The sequence below is a fragment of the Monodon monoceros genome, unplaced genomic scaffold (assembly GCF_005190385.1).
Source record: "Monodon monoceros isolate NGI ecotype Baffin Bay Population unplaced genomic scaffold, NGI_Narwhal_1 Super_Scaffold_6, whole genome shotgun sequence".
In the NCBI taxonomy this organism is placed as follows: domain Eukaryota; kingdom Metazoa; phylum Chordata; class Mammalia; order Artiodactyla; family Monodontidae; genus Monodon; species Monodon monoceros.
The window spans coordinates 76,481,967-76,507,659 of NW_021703783.1; the positions used below are offsets into that span (position 1 = coordinate 76,481,967).

General features: G+C 39.7%; 1 protein-coding gene across 1 annotated transcript in view; it reads left to right on the plus strand.

The window, feature by feature from the left end:
* CFAP54 (cilia and flagella associated protein 54) overlaps positions 1–25,693 on the plus strand; it is a 295,719-nt gene that overhangs the window by 184,359 nt on the left and 85,667 nt on the right. The window contains exons 49-56 of the mRNA XM_029206275.1: positions 3,122–3,329; positions 5,685–5,764; positions 7,679–7,848; positions 17,344–17,449; positions 19,828–19,975; positions 20,807–20,964; positions 21,136–21,315; positions 21,419–21,545. Coding sequence (XP_029062108.1) covers positions 3,122–3,329; positions 5,685–5,764; positions 7,679–7,848; positions 17,344–17,449; positions 19,828–19,975; positions 20,807–20,964; positions 21,136–21,315; positions 21,419–21,545 — 1,177 coding nt within the window. The remainder of the gene's footprint in view (positions 1–3,121; positions 3,330–5,684; positions 5,765–7,678; positions 7,849–17,343; positions 17,450–19,827; positions 19,976–20,806; positions 20,965–21,135; positions 21,316–21,418; positions 21,546–25,693) is intronic.

The following is a 25,693-nucleotide window of genomic DNA, read 5'->3' on the forward strand; positions in this document are numbered from 1 at the left end:
ATGTCAACCATTTCCTTAGTACGATCATTTGTTACCAGGTCAGGCTCAGAGTTGCTCCATGTCTGGCTGTTTGGCAGGTATTGCTTTCTACCCTTTAGAAGGGCTTAAGGAAGGAGAATGAACAACAGCAACAGATCTCCCCACTGCGAGCATTGCCTCATACTCTCCCAAACAATGAGGGTTTTCTTTTTTTAGTTCATGTAAGGCAAATAATTTCTCTTTTTTTTTTATAGAATACATAGCCCCAGCATCTGCCTTTTGTATTAATTCAACAAATATTTAATAAGAGCCTGTTGTGTGCAAGGTACTCTTCTTGTGCTGTCAGATAAATACATCAGTTAATCAACAAAACAAATTCTAAGCCCTCAGGGAGCTTATATTTTAGTGGGAAAGACTAGTAATAAACATATATACGTACATGTTATAAATGAGTAAATTATATAGTATGTTAGGAGGTGAACCATGCTGTAGGGGAAAATGAACCCAGCAGCTCATAAAGGGGATTGGGAACATGGGGCTAGACTGGGGTTGTAATTTTGAATGGGACAATCAGCTTAGTCCTCACTGAGGTGACACTGGTGAACAGAACTGAAGCAGGTAAAGGTGCAAGTCCCATGAAATCTGGAGAAAGAATAATCTAAGAACAGGCTACAGTGAGTGCAAAGGCCCTGGGGCAGGATTGCCTAGCTTAGTGAGGGACATCTTGGCCAATGTGGCTAGAGTTGTGTGAATGATGGGAGAGCAGTTGGAGATAAGGTCAGAGAGGTAACAGGGTAGATGGTGGTGGGGTGCTCAGATGGAGAAGGGCCTTGTAGGGCTTTTGTCACCTACACTCCTACTCTGAACAAAAGGAGGAGCCACTGGAGGGTTTAGGGCAGAGGTGTGGCCTGATCTACTTGTGTTTTAAAGGGATCACTTTAGCTAATCCATTGAGTCTACTGTGTGGCAGGTACTGTCAATCAAACACATTAGTTAACCAATAATACAGACAGATTCTCAGTCCTCATAGAGCTTATACTATGTGTGTGTGTGTTTGTGTTTGTGTGGGAGACTAGGAATACAGTTTTGGACAGGTTGAGTTTGAGATATCTGTTAGACATCCAAGTGGAAGAATTGAGTCAGAAGTTGATTATATGAGTCTTGAGTTAGAAGAGAAGTTGGAGCTAGAGACAAAAACTTGGGATTTAATCAGCATTTAGATGAGATTAAAACCATGAGCCTGATTAAGATCATCGAAGGGGAGAGAATGAGGGGTTGGAAGAGGATGGAGCCCTGGGACACTCCAATATTTAGAGGTATAGGAAAAGAGGAGGAACCAGCAAAGAAGACGGAAAAGGAGTAGTGGATGTAATAGGAAAGAAACCAAGGGAGTGTGGTGGCTTGAAAGCCAAGAGAAGAAGCATTTTCAGAAGAGGGAATGATTAATAGTGTCAAATTTTGCTGAGAAATGCACTACCATAATTCACAAAGTCTTAAACATGAATTTTTAAAAACATTTAATAGCTCTGCAATCAGAATGCATTTTACAATTATGGGCATGTGAAAGTTTAATTGGCATGTAAAATAATGGTGTCTTAGATTAAAGTAACATGGCATACGAAGACTGAGAATTAACCATTAGATTTAGCCAAGTGTAGGCCGTTGGTGACCTTGACCAAAGGGTTTCAGTGTAAGGATGGAGTAGGTTTAAAAGCCAATGAAAGGAGAGAGATTGGAATATTGACAACCTTGTAGGTTGTTGCTGTTAGGGGAAGTGAGAATTAGGGTAGTAACTGGAGGGGGAAGTCAGGGTATAGAGAGTTTTTGGTTTTTAAAATGGAGGTGAAGACAGCATGGCTGTGTGCTGATGGGAATGTCTCTGTAGAAAGGGAACTTTTTTTTTAACTGAAGTATCGGTGATTTACAATTTTGTGTTAATTTCTGCTGTACAGCAAAATGATTCAGTTATACATATGTATATACATACATTCTTTTTCATATTCTTTTACATTATGGTTTATCATAGGATACTGAATTTAGTTCTCTGTGCTATACAATAGGACTTTGTTGTTTATCCATTCCATATATAATAGTTTATGTCTGCTCACCCCAAACTCCCAGTGCATCCCTCCCCCACCTTCTCCCCTTGGCAACCACAAGTCTGTTCTCTGTGTCTGTGAGTCTGTTTCTGTTTCATAGATAAGTTCATTTGTGTCATACGTTAGATTCCACATGTAAGTGATATCATATGGTATTTGTTAGAAAGGGAACACTTATGATGTAGGAGAGAATGGCTGAGTATGCCAGTGGGGACAGGACTGATGGCCTAAGTGGTGGCACCAGCCTTAGGAAGCAGGAAGGAAGGCAGGGCAGTGAGGCAGATGCTTGGATAGGTGGGAGGGGTGGAGCTGTGAGGTCTGTGGACACTACTCTCACTGCTTCAGTTTTCTCATTTAAGTATAGGAAGCAAGGTTACTAGCTGGGAGGGGCATCGGGGAGAAAGTGTTAGAATTTAGAAACAAGAAGAGCATGAAATGGTTGTCTAGGAGACAGCAAGAGTGAATGGACTGGGAAAATGCAGGATGATGACCAGGTGGCACTGAGGTTTGGTCAGGAACTTAAAGTGGTGCCACTTAGCATGATTGCCAAGGAAGTGTGCATGCAAGGGAGGGGACCAGGAAGTTGAGGGAGTCCTCAAGGTGGGGATTCTCATGACTGACACAGATCCTAAGTTGGGAAGGGGTTTGCTTATCCTCCCGTCCTTCCCCTTTTTCCCATCCTGCGAGCTCTAATTTACTCGAGCTAAAGCAGAGCGGCCAGCACGCATGGCTGATAAGCTTTGTCAGTTGCTCCATTTTGATAAGGTGTCCCCTCCTCGCTGTCGGCACTGGGCTCACTCTCTCTGTGTGGCAGGGCTGGCCTCATCGGGCAGGTAACCAACTGGTGGGAAATGGCAGGAGCAGTGTGGACCTGCTGGCATCGTTGTGACGCCTCTCTCAACGGACCTGCCGATTATGTTCCCTCATGTCTATCCCTGAATTCCTTCACCCTGCACCAAATGAGGACTGCAGAAGGGGACTGAAGCTAATAATATCTGAAAACAGTATTTTACTACTTTGTCTCTTTTAAAAATTTTTTTTAGGCACTTGATGATTTAATAAGCAAAGGCTTGCCTCTAATTCTGGTTACAGTCGGTCAGCAACATCTCTTAAATAAGTTTGCCTTTGTTAAAGCATACTTTTTAGTAAATGTGGCTGCAACAATAAATTGTGTCCCAGAACACAAAATGAAACCAGTCTGCCATGGACTTACTAATGAGAAAAACAGACCAAACCTCCCAAACTTGAAAGGTAATCTTTTGTTCTATTTTTTTTTGCTTATTTCTCTTTCTATTCCCTTTCCCCACCTATCCCCCACTCTACCCCCAATAATCCATATGAACATTCTAGTAGATATTCTTTCATGGTTTTCTCTAAGCTCACTTAACAACACACATATGTGCTTATGTCTAGGTACCTGCCTACCCACATCCACCAATATATCTGCATATTTGTCCACTTTCTTACATTATATACAGTTGACCCTTGAACAACACAGGCTTGAATTGCACAGGTCTGTTTATACACCAGTGTTTCTCAATAGTGAATATTACAGTACTGCACAGTCTGTGGTTGGTTGAATCTGCAGATGCTGCACTGTGGATACAGAGGACCGTCTATACCAAGCGCCAACGATAAATTATACATGGATTTTCACCGGCATGGAGGGTCAGTGTCCCTAACCCCCATGTTGATCAAGGGTCAGCTGCACATACAACATAGGATTTGTCTTTTATTTAAGAAATGATGTATTTTACATTTTTCTGCCTCTTGCATTTCTTATGTAAAAAACTTTGCTAAGCCACTCCAAGTCAGCTGATTTGCTTTGGTCCCCTAAACCGGCTGTGTGGTGTTTTATGCCGTGAACAGCCCATGGTTTATTCAGCCATTCCCCTGTTGTGCGTTCACTTTGTTTCTAGGGAACAGTGTGGAAGCACTACATATCCATACTATAGTGTATATTTCTATAGGAGAAGATACCCATGGATGGGATTTATGGCCCGTATATACATATAAAACTATATACATGTTTTTCAAATGAATTAATGTGGCCCTAAAAATAGTTTTTTTTTTTTTAACCACTAAGTATGATGTTAACTGTGGGTTTTTCATAGATGTCCTTTATCAGCTAGAAGAATTTCTCTTCTACTCCTAGGTTGTTGAGTGATTTTATCATGAAAAGGTGTTGGATTTTATTAAACGCTTTTCCTGTGTCTGTTAAGATGATTATATGGTTTTTGTTTTTTATTCTATCTGTAGGCATGTATTATATTAGTTGATTTTTGAGTGTTTAACCAACCTTGCTTTCTTGGGATAAATCCCACTTGGTCATGGTGTATAATTCTTTTTATATGTTGCTGGATTGTTTGCTAGGATTTTGTTGAAGATTTTTGCATCCATGTTCATAACATGTATTGTGTAGTTTTCTTACGGTGTCTTTGTCTAGTTTTGGTATCAGAATAATATTGGCCTCTGTTTTAAAGTGTAAGTTTTATTATTATTCAGGTGTGGTGAGGCCAACAGATCAGGAGATGGCTGCCATTGAAAACAGAGTTTGTTATTTACAGCTCCCAAGAGGGAGGGGCATGCTACAACATGGGAGGACCACGCAGGGGTGGGGGTCACTCAGGAGGCAGAGAGAGCAGGAGAAAGAGGTGGATCAACCTCTTGCCAGGATTTCTCATGTTCTGGTATGATCCTAGCGTTCCTCTGTTTCTATCCTTGCCTGTCTCTCACTTTCCCTTAGGGGATCTTTCTTCTGGGCCCTCCCTCATACTCAGCTGACCCTCTAGCTCCAGAGTCTCCTAATTTAGGAGAAGAGCCAGGCAAATTGAAGTTGGAAGAAGGGAGGAAGTCAGGAGTGTTCAGTTCCATGTTATTCTGGACTCCCTCTTCCACTTGACAAACTTACTCTCTTTAGGTGCGTAGTTTGTGCATGAATCCCTAGTCAAATAATGACTTGTAGTTTTTCTCCCTCCTGTAGTCTAGAAGCCAGGCTTACTATAGCAGGCAAAGTTTGTGATCTAAATTCTCTCAATGCTCCCTCGCTCAGAATGAGGGCCAGCTTTGGATTGTGGGTAGGAATTTTGAGATATTTGAGGATTGTAGTTTGCGCTGTTCCAGACGGTCTCACTCACTCTCTGCTCTCAGAGTGAGGGGCATGGACTGACTGACACTTCCAAGGAGATCTTATCAAGATATTATAAATACCTGGAAGACCCAAAATATTGGGCTGGCCAAAAAATTCGTTCGGGTTTTTCCTAACAGCTTACGAAAAGCCTGAACGAACTTCCTGGCCAACCCAATCCTTTGAGGACCTTAAGGGGTCCTGGGATCCCAGGTGAGGAACCGCTATTTTATATCAGTAGCCGATAACTTGAATGGCATCACCAGGCACCCAAAAGATCCTTTCAGAATTTAAGAATCAGCCTGTCTTCTAATGTCTGATATTGAGGGACCATTGGATAGAGCAGTGTGTTTCTAATTATCATTGTGGTCGTTTTTAAACATTAAATTTCCCAACTAATGATGAGTTTTGTAAATTAGAATTAATATTTAAGCTAACCACAGATATCCTTAGTTCTTCCAAAATGTTGTGTCTTATAGAGGTGTGTTTAAAGGATGAGGGAGGCTTACTTTGTCAGCTTACACAAATGAAAGAGGACTTCGCACTTAGCACACTAAAGGTAAGTTTAAAAGAATTTTCAAATCATAGTGAATCCGTTACCAGAAAGCCCACTGTTAGGCCCTGGACAGGTCAACTTTCAGGACTGTGCTTACTCACGTAGTTTTTCTTGCCTAAGCATGGGTTGGGGCCAGGGATGGAGTCTACTCCCCATTAGAAAAGCAGATGCCGAGAGGTGTCAGACTTTGACCTTTTAACTTGATTAAGTTTCCGCGGGGAATAAGATTTATTATCTGATGGGATTTGAGCATTCCATGCCCTGTTTGGTGTTTCCTAATAATAATAGTGACAACAACAGGAACAACAACAGTACCATTTATTCAGTGCTTACTATGTGACATGCACTTTGCATGATTATTTAGTTCTCACAACTCTGTGATGTACATATTAATCATTTTTGAACTGTATTGTGCTGAACCATGAATAGACTGAGGCTTAGACAGTAAGAAATTCACTAATGCCATACAACTAATAAAATACAGATCACGTTCTTAACCATTATACTAAATTACCCTAGTCCTTATATAGTATTTACTGCTCTATACAAACAAGGTTTTAGAGACCTGTTCCTTGAAAGATTGGTTGGTCCCTTTCTTTTTTGCCATGTTCCTATTTAGTATTGCTGTTGCTATTTAGTATTGATTGTCAACTGTAAAATCTCATTATCTTTACACTACCAGTTAGGTTACCATAGTTTAATTTGAAATACAGTTGATCCTCATTATTCACAGATTCAGTATTGGCTAACTTGCTTATCTGCTAAAATTTAATTGTAACTCCCAAATCAATACTCTTTGCTCTTTGGTGGTCATTTGGGGACAGGCACAGAGCATAGAAAACTTTGAGTTGCCTGATATGCACATTCCCAGCTGAGCTGAACAAGGCAATGCTGACTTTTTCTTTCCACTTTCATACTGTAAACAAGTGTCCTTTTCATTTATTGCCAAGCTTTTTGCATTTTTGTGGGGTCTTTTGTTGATCTTTTCACTATTTGAAATGGCCCCTAATGCATAGTGCTGAAGAGCTGTCTAGTAATCCTAAGTGCAAGGAGGCTGTGATGTGCCTTTTGGAGAAAATGTGTGTTAGACAACTTCAATCAGGCATGAGTTGTAGAGTTATTGGCTGTGAGTTCAAGGTTAATGAATCTACACTGTATATTCAATAATGTGTCTTTAAACATAAACACACATTAAACAAGGTTATATACTGATCAGCTGACAAAAATGGTGTGACCAGAGGCTCGTAGGAACCTATCCCTGTATTTCCCTAGGAGCAATGCTTCAGTATTAGCTGACTCAGTGTTTGCAGCAACTTTCTAGGACACAGCTACTATGAATAAGCAAGTATGGGCACTGGCTGTGCATGCAATAAAGGGTCACTGCCCTACACACTTACTCTTTTTTTTTTTTTAACATCTTTATTGGAGTATAATTGCTTTACAATGGCGTGTTAGTTTCTGCTTTATAACAAAGTGAATCAGTTATACATATGTTCCCATCTCTTCCCTCTTGCATCTCCCTCCCTATCCCACCCCTCTAGGTGGTCACAAACCACCTAGCTGATCTCCCTGTGCTATGCGGCTACTTCCCACTAGCTATTTTACGTTTGGTAGTGTATATATGTCCATGCCACTCTCTCACTTTGTCACAGCTTACCCTTTCCCCTCCCTATATCCTCAAGTCCATGATCTAGTAGGTCTGCTACACAGTTACTCTTGCCGTTACTTCCCTTTTCATTCCCTGTTGTCTTTTTCCTGTTCACTGAGCTCTCTTCTCTGATGATTTTGTTCAGATTTACTTTTAGGTCTTCCATTCATTGTTACTTTTCAGTACATGAGAAATATTTGATGAATAAGAATGAGACATGATTTGTATTATTTCTGAACTTGGGTGATTGTGCGTTGTTCTTTCTTTAGTCAATTTTACTGACAGAAGCTGAAGACAGGCTCAACTTCCTTGTGTCAGAGATGGAGCATCCAGGCCATAAGAACCTCTCTCAGTGTTCGGCTGGCGAGCTAGAGATTGTGGTGGAGGTCAGGCTGCAGCTGGCTGCAGTCGCCCTGCAGAGACACCGGGCAGCATACAGGCGAGTCTCGGCATCACAGTTTCTTCCTCGCGCTAATTTGTTAAAATATACCTAAATTTTATGTAAGTTTTATAAACTCCTAGATTAATAGAACAGACTTGCTTTTTATTATTCAGGAGAGTTTTCACACATTACTACATTTAAAACTATAATTCTCAACAAATTAATTGGTTTATTAAAGCATATAGCTAGTCACAGAGTTCTCCTTTTTAATTAATAATTTATTTTTAAAAGGCAGAACCTAAATTCCTTATAGCTTTTTTACAAATAACACCTATGGGGTGTTTTCTCCCTAGACAACCGATAAAAACATTAAAAACAAGCTCTATTTTGAAAAAGTAACATCTCCCGAACTATGCTGTGCTCAACCACTTAATAAACTATTGTAGGTGGCTCATTTTTAAAATGTGAAGCAGTTGCTAATGTCAGATCTTTCTTTTCATTTGTTCATTGATTCATTCATATATAGTGACCAGTATCTGCTAACTGCCTCACTGTTGGGCTCTGATCTAGGCACCAAGGAGGCAAAGATGAATAGAATATAGTTTCTGTATTCATAAGCTCATAGACATATAAACACTTGCATAGTTAAAAATACTTCTCAGTGATTTTTTAGTATTGAATAATATAGAAATATACTTTCAAGAACTTCCCTATCATTTATTATAAACACCTCTGTTTTGAGAACACTTTCAGTAGTGATTCTTTGAATAATGAGCAAATTTCTTATCTTACTATTAAGTAATTCATTCAACAAGTAATTTGGGGGCACCTACGATATTCTAGGCATGGTCCTAAGTTCTGTATCCTAACACTGATATATACAGTATACACAAAATATATAACAATATTGACAAAAATCCTACCCTCATGGAGTTTATATTCTAATAGATAATAAACAGGCTGACAATAAACTGTAAACCTAACAAGTAAGTAAATTATATAGTGTGGCCAAAAATAAGTGTTATGGAGAATATCAGGGGTAGAGGCAGGGGGTGGAGGAGGGGTTATCCTGTTAAAACTGTGCAGTTGTAATAAAGAGAATGACTCCGTTTAGATGTTTGTTAACTGACTGCTTTCAAGCTCCGCCACCCCCGTCCCCTCTGCCCCACACCTGGACAAGCAGAGAAGAAAGCCTAGTTGCCCCCTCCTTTGGTGCTGGTGGGACGTTTAAATCACACCGACCTGGCCCACACGTGGGAACCCTTACCCCAGCGCCACCCATTAACTACTATAAAGCCCAGCCAGTCTCCTTTCTCTTTTCTCTCAAGACATTTTCAACCTGTTTGGGAGGCTGCCCTGCTCTTCCTGGATAGTTTCACTATGGGAGTAATCAACCTTTTCACACTCCCTTGATGTGTATGGCATCAATCTTGACGTCTGAACCAAATTTTGGGTGGTCAGGGTAGGCTTTATTGATGAGGTGACATGTGAACAAATAAACATGGGGGCCCATGCAAATACCTGTAGATGGAGTGTTGCAGGCCATGGGAACATGCCTGATACATGTTTGAGGGACAGCACGGGGTCTCTTGTGGCTAGAATGGAGCGAGCGAGAGTTTTAAGAGAGATGTTCAAAGAGGTCATCCTTGATGGGGGAGGCAGATTATATAGGACCTTCTGGCCAGGGTGAAGACTTCTGCTTTTACTCTGAGGGAAGTAAGGAGTCATTGTATTGTTTCAAGCAGAGGAATGACATCACCTGATTTTCACTTCAAAGGGATAACCCTGGTTTTTAGGTTGAGAATTGACTGTAAGAGGGAAAGGGTTTGAAAGCAGGGAGATCAGCTGGGGAAGCTGCTATAGTAAGAAGAAATATGTTAGTGGCTCTGATCAGGGCCGTAGCACTAGAGGTAGTGATAAGTCGGATTCTGGGTATATTTTGAAAGTAGAGCCATTAGAATTTGCTGATGGATTGGCTGTAGAGTGGTGAGAAAAAGAGAGGAGTTACAAAAGAAGTTGTCCCTAACCACAGTGGGGAAGATTGCGGCGGTGCAGCTTATTTAGGGGGAAGATCTAAATTTAGATTCTGGACGCGTTTAGACTATGTCCCTTGGAGGTGCAATTGAAAATGTCAAATATTCTTGGAGTCTTTAGAATATAGATAGTATTTCAAGCCTTTATAATGAATGAGATTCCTTAGGGAATGTGAGTAGATGAAAGAAAGAGAAGGACCAAGGACTGAGGGTTGGGTTTGGTTGGAGACTGGGGAGAAAATGAGGAACCAGCAGAGGAGACTGAGAAGAAATGACCAGTAAATATATGAAAACCAGGAGATTATGAAATCCTGAAAGCCAAGTGAAGAAAGTGTATCAGGGAGAATGGAGTGATGACTCTGCCAAAAGCTCCAGATAGACTGAGATGAGAATAGAGAATTGACCATTGGATTGATTTAGCAACATGGAGGTCACTGGGGACCTCGGCAGGAGTAATTTTAGAAGGCAGTGGGGGAAAGAGCATATTTAGAGTGGTTTTATGAGAAAATGGGAGGAGAGAAATTGGAACCTGCAAGTAAAGATGATTCTTTTGAGGAGTTTTACAGTAAAGGGGAGTAGAGGAATAGGATGTCAGCAGCTGGTAGAAGTAGGGTCAAGACAAATTTTCTTGAGATGGGAGCAGCGATGATGTATTATATGCTAATGAAAGTGACCCGGCAGAGAGGGCAAATTTGATGCTCTGATATAATTGGTACACAGTAGGGTAGGATCCCAGTCCAGTCTTCTTTGTTTCTCTGATCCAGAATGAAACTGTCCCCTAGCTTGGGATTCCACAGTGGTCTCTGGGGACTAGCAAGGAAACTGCTGCCTGCCCTGGATGGAAAAAAGAGTAAAACCCAAGGGAATCAGTTTCTTCAGATCAATGCTATTGGCAGTTGCGGGGTCCAAACTGGCACTGACAATGAAATGCAGAAACCCTGGGAAATTAACCTTGAAACTGATCCTGACATCACAGAGCTGGAGCAGAGGCAAAACCAAAACTGTCTCATAGAGATTACCTAGGAAATGCAGGACTCTCATGGAAAATAACCGCCGGTAAAGGTAGCACAGAGTCAAATATCATAAACCAAATGAAGAAAGAGCCACAGAAGAGAGTTAGCAGGCACAACAAATGGCAGCTTCCCAGCTCAAGAAATAAACTGTTCAAAGATGTGAAGGATGGAAGAGAATGAGACGAGATAAAAAAGGAACAGATGAATTTAGAAAAAAAAAAACTAAATAGAAATTTTAGAAATGAAAAATATAATTACTGAAAGAAAAGAAATGATCAAATTAGATGAAAACAAATTTTTTTTCCCTCAACTTTCTCATTATACTAAAATTCCATGTTTTAAGTTCTATGCATTAGATTCAGAATTTGGAAAGGGAGTTAATTTTTTAGATGGCCATTCTCTTTAAACAGGAGAAGCCCTCTTGTAGCCTTTGCAAAGGGGAAATAAATTCAGCAGAAATCCCCCTTTGCTTTTGCTTAGATTGGAAACAGACAATTGTCTCATCAGTGGGAGCCTTGACTGAAGGCTATTCCATGATTAACCACATCTAAATTTGATTTTATGCTAGAGACAGTATAGGTTTTGGGGAATTTAAAATTTCTGTGGTTTGTAAGCAGCGATGAAGGTCCATAAAGTCTGTTTGGAGCAGTGATTCTCCAAGTGTGGTCTTCAGACCTGTGGGCGTTCCTGAAACTCAGGGAGGTCTGTAAGGTCAGAACTATTTTTATAGTAGTTTATAACATAGTAAACTATGTTTATAATAGTTTATAAAACTAAGAGGTTGCTTGCCTTTTTCACTGTGTTGTTATTTGCACTGATGCTGAAAAAGCAACAGTGGTAAAACTTCCGGTAGCTCACCATGAATCAAAGCAGTGACACCAAACCGAACTACTAGCCATTCTGTTCTTCACTGCTGCACGCTTGCAATTTAAAAAAAAAAGCCAGATTTACTTAAGAATGCCTTTGATGAAGCAGTAGAATCTGTTATATTTATAAATACCTATTCTTGAATGTAGTTTTAATATTCTGTGGGAATATATTAAGTGGGCAATATACCTCAAGCACTTCTGCTGCATATCACAGTCTGATGACAGCACACATGTGGATGAACTGAGAGCTGAACAAGCTGTTTTTTTCATGGAACAACATTTTTATTTGAAAAAACAACTGACAAACCATGATTATGCAGACTTGGGTATTTGACAGGTATTCTGCTGAAAATGAGCAAAACGAACATGCCACTTCTAGGAAAACAACTAATAGTTTTTGTTGTCAATGATAAAATCTAAAGTTTCATAGAAAAATTGGATTTTTGGAAAATTTGTATTTGCCATCATGAGCTTGACAGTTTTCTAATGCTTAAATTTTTTTGATGAGACTGGTGGTGATATTAACGAGCATCGTTTTTTAAAAACTGTGTCATGAAATGCTTCAACATTAGGGGAATCCATTTAGCTCAGGGAGCTAATGTTTTCCAAATGGCCAGTGCATGATGTTCCAAAATCCTGGTTAACAAGATAGACTGATAGATTTTCATGTAACAGAGTAGGAAAAGTTCATCAGTGTATGGTAGTAGATTCCACATAGCAACAAACTTTTAAGAAACTATCATTTGTCACATGTTGGTATAGTATCAAGGAAGAATATTCACAATTATTTGAAGAGGCTCTTAAAATACTCCTCCCACGTTTTCAATAACTATCTGTGTGAGACCTAGTCGTCTTCATACGCTTCATCCAAAACATTATGTCACAACAGACTGAATATAGAAGCAGATATGAAAGTCTTCTATTAAGCAGATTTTCTCTTTTTAAGCCAGATGTTAAAGAGATTTGCAAAAATGCAAAAACGATGGAATCCTTCTCACTATTTTTTGGTTTTTGAAAATATATTTTCCATAAAAATACATTATTTATATTAAATATAATGGGTTTATGATTTTTATTTTTAAATGAATTAATAAATGTTAAGTTAAACATTTCTCCGTTTAATTTCCAATATGGTAAATATTGATAGAGCTCTTTGGGGTTTCTTAATAATTTTTAACGATGTAAATGTGTGCTGAGAGTTAAAAACACTTGAGACCCACTCGTTTAGAGTATTGTCACATTTGTAGCTATCTTTAAGAATACAATGGTTAAAAAAAAAAAAGAATACAATGGTAGTTGATTGATGGTTAAAATAGGCTTAGTATAATAATACACTGTTTTCCCCACTGAAGTTTGAAGACAGAAGGAACTTTTACTATACTGTTTCCTATAGAAATAAATGATTTGAATATATAATATATAAATGTATATTTAGAAAATGTTTATATATCTAACTATATATTCTATATATAATTATATGTATTGAATATATATGTGTGTGTGTGTGTGTGTGTGTGTGTGTGTGTATATATATATATATATGACTATATGGCTATATGATTTCCTATGGAGGCACATAGAACTCCTTTCTCCAAACTGTGTCCCAGAGAGCAGTAGCAGCCCTAGAAAATATTTCTTGTCACTTAGCTTCATTCTTTCCCTAGCTCTCTACGTGTCTTATACCCTTTTAGTGTGGAGGATATGAGTGATTTTTTTTTTTTAGGGAGAAAGAAGGAAACGAGAAACTACACATTACAAAATGGCACAGAAAGGAGTGTTGTAATAGAACTTTAATTTGAAGACCAGATAGATGTATGCAAATAATGTGCAAGTATACCAGAATTGCCCCGATTTTAAATCCATGGGCTTGGCCCTTAGGAAAAAACCTGCAGAAACTTTGATGTTGCTGGCTTTTTGCAGCAGAGCTGTCACTTGGGGAAGCCTACTGTCAGGATGAATGAGTTTTAGTAGGTGAACTTTACCCTCCATGCGCCTCTGTCTGGGTGCTGCTGAGAGTGTTGGACAGTCCCTTTCCCAGATGCTGGTTAGCTTGACATTTCATGATACTTCTAATAAAATTATGTGTCAAGGAAATTGAAAGGCACATTCCCTAGGGTGACAGGTAGAGTAAGCCGCATAGATTTTATGAGAACAAACTGACCATTTTTGTCATGAATGTTAATAAGAAATAAATGGGATCAGAGTTATTCAAACTGTATTTCTGCTTCTTTCAGGGCTGCCTCTCTATTTCAGAATCCTGTCTTTTTTTTTTTTTTGAAGTGTTCCTTCCAATTCTCCTTTCTATTTGATTTATTGTCTAAATGGAATAACATTTGAGCCTTTTTATTTTGTGTAAGAGTGAAACATCCTCCTGCTGGGATTTTGACTGTTTGTAGTGGGTAATCCTCCTTACACTTCCTGTCTTCCTAGTGCAGAGGAGGAAGTAGAAGTTTTCCATTGTGCAACTAAGCAGTACCAGCTGGATTAGGACATACAGTATGTTTATATTTTAGTCATTAAGTTTTGGGGTTAGCAAGATTCTAAACCTCATACCTCATTTCCCTTGAAATCAGAATTTGGGCTTCAGGTCAGAAGAGTGGGATGGGCATCGTTTTCTCCTTTCAGGGCCCTCTAGTTGTCATCCTGTGCTAACCTCTGAAGCTACTCAGTAAACAAGGTGCCTTAGAAACATGTATGTATCCTTCAGGGAGGAAAGGTGTGGGGGAAAAGAGATTCCGTACCTGGACACACACCTCATCAGCATTGTGTTTTTTGTTGCTGTTTTCTTGCTTCCTTGTTTAGTTTTATTTTAAAAAAAAAAAAAAGAAAACTAGTAAGTTTAGATAATCACAAACCATACTTTAGAAAATATTCTACAAGTATCGAAACCATTTTAAGGACTCAGTAAAATCTTTGGAGATTGAAATTCAATAATGGCTGAAAGGTTTTGATGCTAGTTAACAACTTAGAAAAAAAATCAATTTAGTCCCTGCATATTCCCTGTCCAACTTTATATACTAATAATGGTAATGGCTACGATGCATTGAGAGCCGTCTATTTGCCAAGCACTCCTCTTTGTTAAGAATACCCTGCTCTCAATAGAATGTCAACTCAGTGAGGCCAGGGACTGTATCCATAGCCCCTAGATTTGTTCCTGGCCAATAGCAGGTGCTCAATACATATTTTTGAGCAAGTGAAAGACTAAATACCTTATTTAATATCCTTATAATAATCCCGTTTCATGAAGTCTGCTAAGTAGAATGCAAGGCAAAAGGCATTAAACTGGACAAAGAACGCCTTTTATATTGTAAAAGGTGCAGCCGACAATAACCATATGGTAATACAAATGTGGCAGCGAGTAACACTGTGCCAGTATAAACAAAGCCAAAGCTTGTTAGAACTGTGAAAAGAAAGAGGCCACATTGTAGCTTAATGATTAAGGGTGCTGCAGGCTCAGGGGCCAGTGGCCTGGGCTCTGATCCTACCTCCTCTTGCTAGCTGAGTCACCTTAGGCAAGTCACATAACATTTGTGGGCCTCAGTTAACTATAAAATAGGGATGATAATAGTACATACCTTGTAGGTTTGTGGTACGGATTAAGTGAATTAATTCACAGTAAGCATTTAACACAGCACCTGAGAGGTGGTGAGTACAGTAAATACCAGTTATCATTTTTTTAAAAAAAGTTGAGGGGAAAAAAGAGAGAGAAAATATCTTTCAATACAATGTGTAGATACATACAAAAAAGGCTTTAAAAATGTAATTAAGAGTTGAGCATATGTACATATTCTAGGAGCCTACACACAGAGACTAACTACCTTCTTGCAAGCATCCCTGGACCCAGATGAGGCTGGTCATCTTCTTGGCTAGAAACCTCACTAACTGACCCAAAGGAGGTGGTGTATTGACCATAATCCAGGGATGCAGGAGGCTTCTGGAACAGTACAGCGGAAGTGTTGTGATCTGATTCACATCCTGAAGAGAGATCACTGTGGTCTCTTCATAGAGACCAGGACTCCAGGGGCTGGCCAGCAAGCTCCCATGGGTGTCTGGAGATGTTGGTGGCTTGGATGGAGGCGTTAGCAGTGGACGAGGTGCGGACGTGACGGGCTGCTGGCTAGTATCCAGATCTTGAAGTTGAAGCTGACGGAACTTGTTGATGGATTGAACACAGAGTGTGAGGCAAAGAGGAGGCGGTGATGATACTGGGCCCTCTATCTGGGATAGAGAACAGGGGAGAGGAGTAGGTTTGGTGGAGGAGGTGGAAGCAAGAGGCTCTGCTTTTAACCTATCCTAGTTTCCTGCCACAACATAGTACCCAAGACTGGGTGGCTTAAAACAACAGAATGTTATCGTCTCACGGTTCTGGAGGCTGGAAGTCCAAAATCAAGGTGTCGGCAGGACCCTGCTCTTTTTGACAGCTCTGGGGGGGCGCCCTTCCTTGCCTCTTGTAGCTTCCGATGTTTGCCAGCCATCTTTGATGTTCCCCGGCATGTAGATGAATCACTCCAGTCACAGGCTGTCTGCTCCCTGCGTGTCTTCACATCATATTCCCTCTGTGCATGTCTGTCTCTCTGTCCAAATTTCCCCCTTTTATAGGGACACCAGTTACATTGGATTACGGTCCACCCTAAACGACCTTATTTTAGCTTGTTTATCTCTGTAAAGACTCTATTTCCAAATAAGGATGCATGATGAGCACTGAGGGTTAGGACCTCAACACAGTTTAACCCATAACACCTCTTAAATGTGATTGTTATTCACTATTCAAGTGGAGATATCTAGTGGGGCATTAGATAAATGGATACATTGTCCGTTTGGCTTTCACTCAGTCTTTCTGTGTTATGAAGTAGCACTGCAATAAGCATTGTCAGGTACACAGATTATTCTGTATTTTGAATTTTGTTTTGGAATAGATTTTCAAATGAAGAAACCTGTTAACATATATTATTAAAATATTTTGAAAAAGTGTGACATCAATTATACATTTATCATTCTACAGGGAAGGAGGATGTGATGGTTTAAAGTGAAGAAAAATTTACATACTGAACAACAGGAAGTGAGGAGAATTACTATCTCCTGGCTTCTATTTTCTGCATTAAGTACCTTTCCCTCCTGGCACTGCTAGATACTGATTGAGCAGTAATTTTTCTTAAGAGTTTCCAAGTGCACAGCATTAAGCAGAACAGTTTTATAATGTCAGAAAACTGGAGAACCACATCCTGATGTATGTAAAATACATGTGTGCTCATTTTATTAATGAGATTGTCAGTAAATTTTGTTTTAGATCTTGGAAACATTCATTCATTCATTTATTCTTTCATTCACTCATTTTCATGTAAAAATATTTTTTAGCTCCTATTATGTCCAAGCTACTAGATGCTGGGTGTCAGCAGGGGATAAGATAAATTAGCTGAGACAAACACAGAGCAGTTTTACAGGCAATTAAATAATGCTGTAAGTATCACCTTATGGTAAAGGCCAGGGTGCTATTAGAGCACGTAGAAGGGGCACCTAACAGTTTTGGGGATGGGTGGGAGTGTGGGGAGGTTTTTTTGGAGGAAGAGACTTAGGAAATAACATACAAATGCCACGAGTGTCATACTAATAACATTTAAAACATATTCTCTATTTTAGTGCTGCGATAGTATTTTCCACACTTAAACTTCTCCAGGATTCAAAACTTTTTAAAAAGAAGGTAGTAGAAGATGACACAGAGAATTCCATCTCTCCAGGAGATTATGTATGTATGAATTTAATGTTTATCCTGATAACACTTTTTACGGAATAATTATTGGCATGCTAGGAAATTGTATAACTATTTGAATGAAACAGAGGGGTAAAGAAGAAAATAACATTGAATTTAGAGTAAAAAGATCTGTGTTTAAGCCCCGTTGATGCTATTTATTAGCTGGTATACCTTGGGCAAATTCCTTAAAATTTTTTTAAATTATGTAATCTCATTTGGGAATTGATGGGACTGGATGTAATAGTGACTGAAGTCCCACCAGATATATCATTCTTGTATTCTAGATCTGATGTCACTGGTAAATAAAGTTGTTTCGCATGACTTGCTCTTCATTCCACTTTTGATTTTATTTCTTCTTTAGCATTACCAGTGTGACACCTACGCTATTTCCTACCTTGTGCTATTTCCTACCTGTGCTATTTCCTACCGGTGCTATTTCCCACCTGTGCTATTTCCTACCTTGTGCTAATAGTACCTTGTGCTATTTCCTTCTCATAGTTAAATTCTTCTGCGTTTAAGCCCTCAAGTCTATTTGACAACTGGTGTCACATGTTCTTGGAAATTTCACTGGATTTTTATTAGACCAAGTAATTTAATAACAACAGGGTTGTTTAGGATTAAAATATAAAGATTCAGCACATAGAATCCTTGCTCATTTTAAAATAAATAAAATAAAGCTTAAGCTTTACTAATAAAATTGCTACTATCTAATGTCACTACAAAAAAGCAAAACTGGGGCTTCGCTGGTGGCGCAGTGGTTGAGGGTCTGCCTGCCGATGCAGGGGACGCGGGTTCGTGCCCTGGTCCGGGAGGATCCCACATGCCGCGGAGCGGCTGGGCCCGTGAGCCATGGCCCCTGGGCTTGCGCATCCGGAGCCTGTGCTCCGCGGCGGGACAGGCCACAGCAGTGAGAGGCCCGCGTACCGCAGGAAAAAAAAAAAAAAAAGCAAAACTAATTGACTCATTTCTTACCACAGTAAAAGCAGTATAAAGTCTAAAAAGGATTCTGATTCTGAAAATTTACTTAGAACCATGCTTGTTACTTGGGGGGGTATTTTGCTTCCCAGGGGACATTTGCAGTGCCTGGAGACATTTTGGTTGTTATAACTAGAGGGAGTGCTAGTGGCATCTACTGAGTAGAGGCCAGGGATGTTGCTAAACATCCTATAACACACAGGACATTTCCCTCACAACAATAATCTGGCCCAGAATGTCAGTCATGCTGAGGTCGAGAAACCCTGATTTAGATTAAGCATGACTTGGCTTTTCAATAATAAAAGCAATGTAGGCAGAGATTAAGGTATGTTGATGGGTATTTCTTCTGTATTTCTAATCTAAACACTAGACTCCTCGAGTACGTGGTGTACCCATTCTAATCACCAGCCTGTCTCGGGGTCTCTGTTCACTTCTTACTCTGGTTCAGAAACAGCTCCCCCTCCCCCTCTGCTCCTCACCTGTCTGTCACGTTCCAGCCCCTGTCAAGTCCAGGTTACAGCTCCTTGATAGCAGGTATTGCTGACTGGTTGGAGATGATGAGCTGTCAGAGATGTGTAGCAGGAAATTCCTAGAACAAATGGGTGTTGTTCTAGATGAAGTGTCTAAGATTGATTGCTCCCTGGAAAAGTTCCTTTGTCACCTCCCTCCCAGTAGCTCTGAACATTGGCCACTCCCTTTATAAAGTGTAATAATGAGGGTAGTAAATCATAAAATAATATATGTTTGGGATGTGAGCAGCACATAGCAGTGTAATGTAGTAGATTAAGACTGTGGGCTCTAAATTCAGAAAGATGCAAGCTTGAATCCCAGCCTCCGCCAAAATATGATGACATTTAAGCAAATAGTTAGCCTTCCTAGGCTTCGCTTCTCTCATCTGAAAAATAGAGATAATAATAACCCCTCTTGGGCTTGTCAGGAGGATTAAGTGAACTAATGTGTATGAAGCATGTATCACAGTGCCTGGCCCGTAATAAGCACTCAGTAAACATTAGCCAGTATTACTGATTATTTTTCAGCCTTTAAAATGATGGTCACAAAATTTTTGAAGGTATGGAAACTGCTGATAATAATACAATTTGCAATGAAAAATTCAGACTGCAAAGCTAGTTTTCAACAGTGAGTATACAGAGAGAAAGAAATGCTGCAAAGCACTTATATGAGGATCAGTGTTGATAGAGGAGCATGGGATTATGGGTGATTTTTGTTTCTTGTGTATTTTTTATGTTTTATAGAATGTTCAAGAATAATTTCTAAAATTAAAATTTAATACTGTTAAATTATATCGCTGCTTCCCTTAACTTATGTTACATTTAGCATTAGGCTAGAACTTGGACATTTTTAAATGGAAAGATAACCGTCATTTTAATATTGTTTAGGCCACTGAAAGTACAGATGATAATGAGCTTTTAGATCCCATTTCCCTAAATTCTCGAGAATATTTCAACATTCATCTGTGGTTGAGGTGCCGCTTAGCATTGGTGACTGCGTTTGTTGCCCAGATTCGTGGCATTGGAATCGTGAAAGGTACAAATATCCTATTTCCATCTCCTTAATCAAACTTTTCATAAAATTTAATTTTATTTAGGTAACAGAGGTTTTCTTGGGATGTATTTTATCATACCATTAACATTTTATAACATCTTAGCTTTATCTGTTTCCAGAATAAAAAATTCAAGTTATTAAATGAGAATAATCATTTTCAGCAGTCCCTTGTATCACTGCAAATGGCATATATATTACTGTATGCAGAGCAGGCAAGGAGATTTCAGAATGCTAATGCACACGCCTTCCTGTCGTCTAGGAAGGCAGCGTAGTTCAGGGGTCCAGAGTGCAGATTCTGGAGCCACCCCCCCACTTGAGTTCAAATACTCTATCCACCACTTCCTTGCTGTGTAATCTTGGCCAAATCTCTTAACCCCCCTAGGCCTTAGTTTCCTCCTCTGGAAAATGGAAATGTGGTACCTACTTCATAGGATTATTTCCAGAATTAAATGGGTTAAATTTCTAAAGTTCTTAGATTATCGCCTGGCACATATAAATACGAGTTCTTGCAGTGATTAATAGTTATCTATATGTAAACCTATCTATTCACCCATCTCTACCCATCTCCCAAATTAAATTATTTCATGGAATATCATTATTACTTTTGCAGCATTCGAATACCCTAAAGTACTTCTCGTAAATTACAGCACATTTATTTTCAGTGTTTCGTGCAGTCTTACTTGTTTTCCGTCTCTACATCTTCCTCTTCTTCTGTATTATACAATATTCCTGTGATAAACACCGAGAATATCCTGCACATATAATTTCTTGCTTTCTCAGTGCATTTTAAGTACCTGCATTTGTTTATTTTAGAAAACGATATAACAGATTGTGTGAGCCTCATCAATGAAGTATGTGTGGAAGCAAAAAGTGCAGGCGACAGGGAGCTACAGGCTGAATTCTTGATGCAAGCTGTAATCATTGGCCTACAAGAAAAGCACTTAAAAGCAGACATCATAAAAAACCTTCAGGTAGGAAGGAAACCTAATTCACATTGATATTTACCAGAGGATTCCAGTTAGAATAAAAGGAGAGAATTTAAATTTCCATTAGGTACTGAATGCATAACAGTCAATACATCTGGCCCCTGTTTCAGTGAATTGTGAATGGTACTATCAAACGGAATAATTTTATTTTAATAGGATGTAATACAGTTGCTTGAAGGACGTGAGTTTATTTCTCCTCGATCTCATTTAACACTGGTGAGAAGCATGCTTTTACTGGATGACTTAACAAAAGCCGAGAAATTCAAGGAAACTCCCTCTTCGAAAGCAGAAAAATTATATTTGTTGACTCAGTCTCACAACATTCTTATTGAACAGGTGAGAGTGCTTTTGTGTCCACAAGACTTAGAAACTTACTTTTCTGTCTTTTCTTACAGCGTACCACATGAGCTAATTACTCATTCCAGTGCTTCTTTTACAGATGCTAACTTTTGGAGAAACAATTGAATTTCCTATATCAAACACTGACTATGCAAGTCCATTACTGCCTTTGAAAAATATCTATCTTCCTCATGTCATGTTATTGGCCAAAACAAAAATGAGAATTGGTAAGAACACTTAAACATATATTACATTCAAGTCACTGATGAAAAAGTTTAAGTCATTTTCAGCGAGGCTATCACGTGAGTGCATTTATCTGGGGCAGTATTTATGAATAGCCAGGTTCCATTTATTTAACAAATAGCTTTTGATCACTTACCATGTGCCAGCCTCCCTGTGAGGTCCTGGGAAGCTATTGGAGATTAAAACAGATGTGGTGGGCTTCCCTGGTGGCGCAGTGGTTGAGAGCCCGCCTGCCGATGCAGGGGACACGGGTTCGTGCCCTGGTCCGGGAAGATCCCACATGCCGTGGAGCGGCAGGACCCGTGAGCCATGGCCGCTGAGCCTGCGCGTCCGGAGCCTGTGCTCCGCAACGGGAGAGGCCACAACAGTGAGAGGCCCACATACCGCAAAAAAAAAAAAAAACAAACAAAAAAACAAAAAAACAGATGTGGTTCCTTCTCTTAGCCTGGGAGACAGAAATACACAACTAAACAAATCATATATAGGAATGCATATTCTATCATTTATCATATTATAAATGTATAAAATATTTTAATATTCAATATTTATACATTGTTATATTTATAACAATAAACATTTAATTTTTAATTTATTATTATATTTATAAAATTTAATCCAGTAAATATTGTATAAAATAAGATGTGTATTTGATAACAACTAGACAGGAAATCAGCAAGGATATAGGAAGCTTATGTCTGATGATGAATTATGTATATGTATGTAAGTATAAATTGTACTTAGTGTTGTAAATGATGTGGATAAGATCTGCTGATAAAGAACAGCAAAGGGAGGGATGCCTGTTTAAGTAGAATAATTGGGGAAGGCCTCTCTGGGGAAGTAGTATTTAACCCTGGGCTGTAAATGTTAAGCATATGCTTAGTGAAGTCATGCACAGTAGAGGCAGAGAGAGCAGTGAGTTGTAGGCTCTGAGGTCAGGACAAGCTTGACATGTTCCAGAACTGCCAGGAGACCAGTATAGACAGAGCAGAGTGGGCTAGGGACAGCCTAATGGGAGAGGGTGAGCAGGGGACAGTTTATGTTTCCAAAGATTACCCTGGCTGCTGGCTGAAGAACAGAGTGGAGGATAGACGGGAGCCAGCCAAGAGGGGATCTGATTGGAGCAGGTAGACCAGTAAGCCAGAGGCTTACAGCTCCTTGGAAACCAAGGAGGAGGAGCCAGCCAGTGTTGCTGCCCTTCTCAGGAGCTCACAGACATTGCTTCAAGCTCTCCCTAGGACACTGTCTCTCATCTTTGACCCAAAGCTGCCTACCTCTAGCTCCAAGGCTCTTGTCTATCACAGAGGACAGAAAATCTTGTAACAGCTCTCTCTCTCTGTTCTAACCTATATTTATCATGCCTTTTTAAAAAAAATGTGTTTCTGATGCTTTGACATCAGGAGTCTTGCTGACCAGGGAGGGACTTCCCCTCCCAGAGTTAGCCAATTCCTAGAGGTTAGCAAACCACACTCCTGTGAGGATATCTTTCATATGCAAACTCGCCATTCCAGAGCTTACACCCTGAACTTTTATTGAGCTCTTTTATTGTTCTTTGCTGGGCTCTTACCCTCAGGGCCACTATTTTTCTGCCCCAGTCACCCCAGGGACAGGTATAGACTACTAGCAGAGCCCACTGAAATTATACAAACTAGCCAATCCTAAACCTTAGTCTGCTTACCCTACCCACCCACTCCTTCCCACAAAAAACACAATAAAGGCTCGTGCCCACATTTTCTCCTTTCTCCTTCTACCTCCTGACTGACCCTGGTGCTTCCTTGTGTGGCCCTGTGTGGCGTGGTGTGCCCTCCCTCCTCTTGAGAACTGTGAGCAAAAATACACTCTTTTCGATGGCGGTCATCTCCTGACCTGTTGACCTTGTCATACCTGAATAATAACAAAACCCACATTTTGAAACATTACCCCTCACCTCCTGGGACCCATTTGCCTCCTGTACCAGCGGCTGCTCAGCTCAGGAGAGGCAGGTGATTGGCCTAGAATGGGGAAGGGAGGGCAACAGAAGGGTGCTCAAACCATCACCTGCCCACAATTTTTTCCCTTGTTCCCCTTCTGCTCCTCCCCCTCATGACTAGTATTGATCATTATTATTATATGATTTTCATCATCATCACCATCATCAGATACGAACTTTATTACCATAGGTAAAGCAGTTCACCTCTATATTGTTGAGTTTCCTCAGTTATGGAATTAGGCTGGCATAGCTGACCTCTGGAATTCCTTCCAGCTCGCTGATCCCATGAGAGCTATTTTTCCGTATCTTTGGTCCACAATTTGTTATATTACCAGTATGTTTGATTTCTACAAGAACTTAAAGTACAGATTGTGTTCAGTTGTACAGATTGTGTTAAACGTATCCTCTGCTTTCCTGCCTTACTAATCTTGAAGATGTGTCACCACTCAGTGGCAATACTGTTGCTGTGTTTTAGACTCACTTGAAGCAGAACAGCTTGCTTTCTGTTATATTATATTAAATACCAACTTAAAGAATAAAAACCGAAAGCAACTTTTCTGTCAAAACAACGTCAGTTTCACAACTTCTTTTTCACAGAGCTGATGTTTATTGCAAAAAGGAGCACTTCAATATTATGAAGCATAAAATCATCTGATTTGATGCTTTCTCGACAGTTTTCCTTTAGAGTGATAGTATAGATTTCATTGCAAGAATAGAGCCACTTAAAAAAATTCTTTTTCTTCGTGAAAGCCTCTTACAGAAAAAGACATTTCGAGATTATTTTTAAAAAGCAAACAAAAAATAAGCATCATGGTTATTTAAGATTATTTTTTTCCATTAATGACTGAACCTAGAGCTTCCTTATTAGCTGAAAAAGTAGATTACTGATTGTATAATAGGAGTGAAGAAAGGTTCAAGAATAGTGCTGGGGAGTGGGAATATAACAGGGAGTCATCATCTTTGCCTTCGAAGAGCCTATTATCTAGTTAGGAGAGAGAGAAAAGTCAATAATTTCTGTAACAATTCTTTTTCTAATTTTAACAAAAATCTAGAAGATGATTCAAGTACTATTATTATACATTAGTACTATATTATATAGCACTGTCTTGCATGTAGTCCATATATAGTACATATTGTACATGTATATAAGTGCCTCAATGACATGAAAAGACTTGATATTTTTGTCTTGTATTAATAAACAGCTGTAGTATAATTTGAAACAGTAAGCAAGACATATAAGAATGGGAGATGGGCTTCCCTGGTGGCGCAGTGGTTAAGAATCTGCCTGCCAATGCAGGGGACACAGGTTCGAGCCCTGGTCTAGGAAGATCCCACATGCCGTGGAACAACTAAGCTCGTGCGCCACAACTACTGAGCCTGTGCTCTAGAGCCCGCGAGCCACAAGTACTGAGGCCTGAATGTCTAGAGCCCATGCTCCGCAACAAGAGAAGCCACTGTGATGAGAAGCCCGTACACCACAACAAAGGGTAGCCCCCGCTCGCCACAACTAGAGAAAGCCGGCGCACAGCAACGAAGACCCAACACAGCCAAAAATAAATAAATTAATTAATTTAAAAAATGAAACATGACCCCAGAAAAGAGAAAAAAAAAAAAAAAAGAATGGGAGATGTATTGAGATGTGAGACTGTATGGGACAAATGGTATTAGCATATCCTTCTGGCCTAAGATCTAATTGCAGTTGGTAATTGTTGGGGTTTAAGAGCATGGACTCTGGAGAAAGAATTCTGGTCCAGTTCCCTTGAGGAAATCATTTAACTTCTCTGCGGGTCAGTTTCCTTTCTAGTAAAATGTAAATAAGAAAGGTACCAGTCTCCCTGGGGTGCAGTGAGTGGAATATGTAACATGCTTAGAAGGGCAGCTAGTCTAAGAGCGTTGTAGGTGTCAGCTCTTCTCACTGTTCCATGCCTGGCCTCCTTACTCTCCTAGGAAGCCCGGGGAAGAAAGGCTTCAATTTCTTCATCTCCATTTTCTCAGTAAAGTGCTACCATCCTGCCTTGTCCAGAGGAAGGGCTCTGTAACTTCTCCCTGGATAAAGGGCCAGGGATGGGGGAGAGAAAGATACTTTCTCTACTGTCTTCCCACTCATATAGCACATTCCTGAACTAAATATTTACAAAACGTCCTAGGTTTCCTGAAAACTCTTTA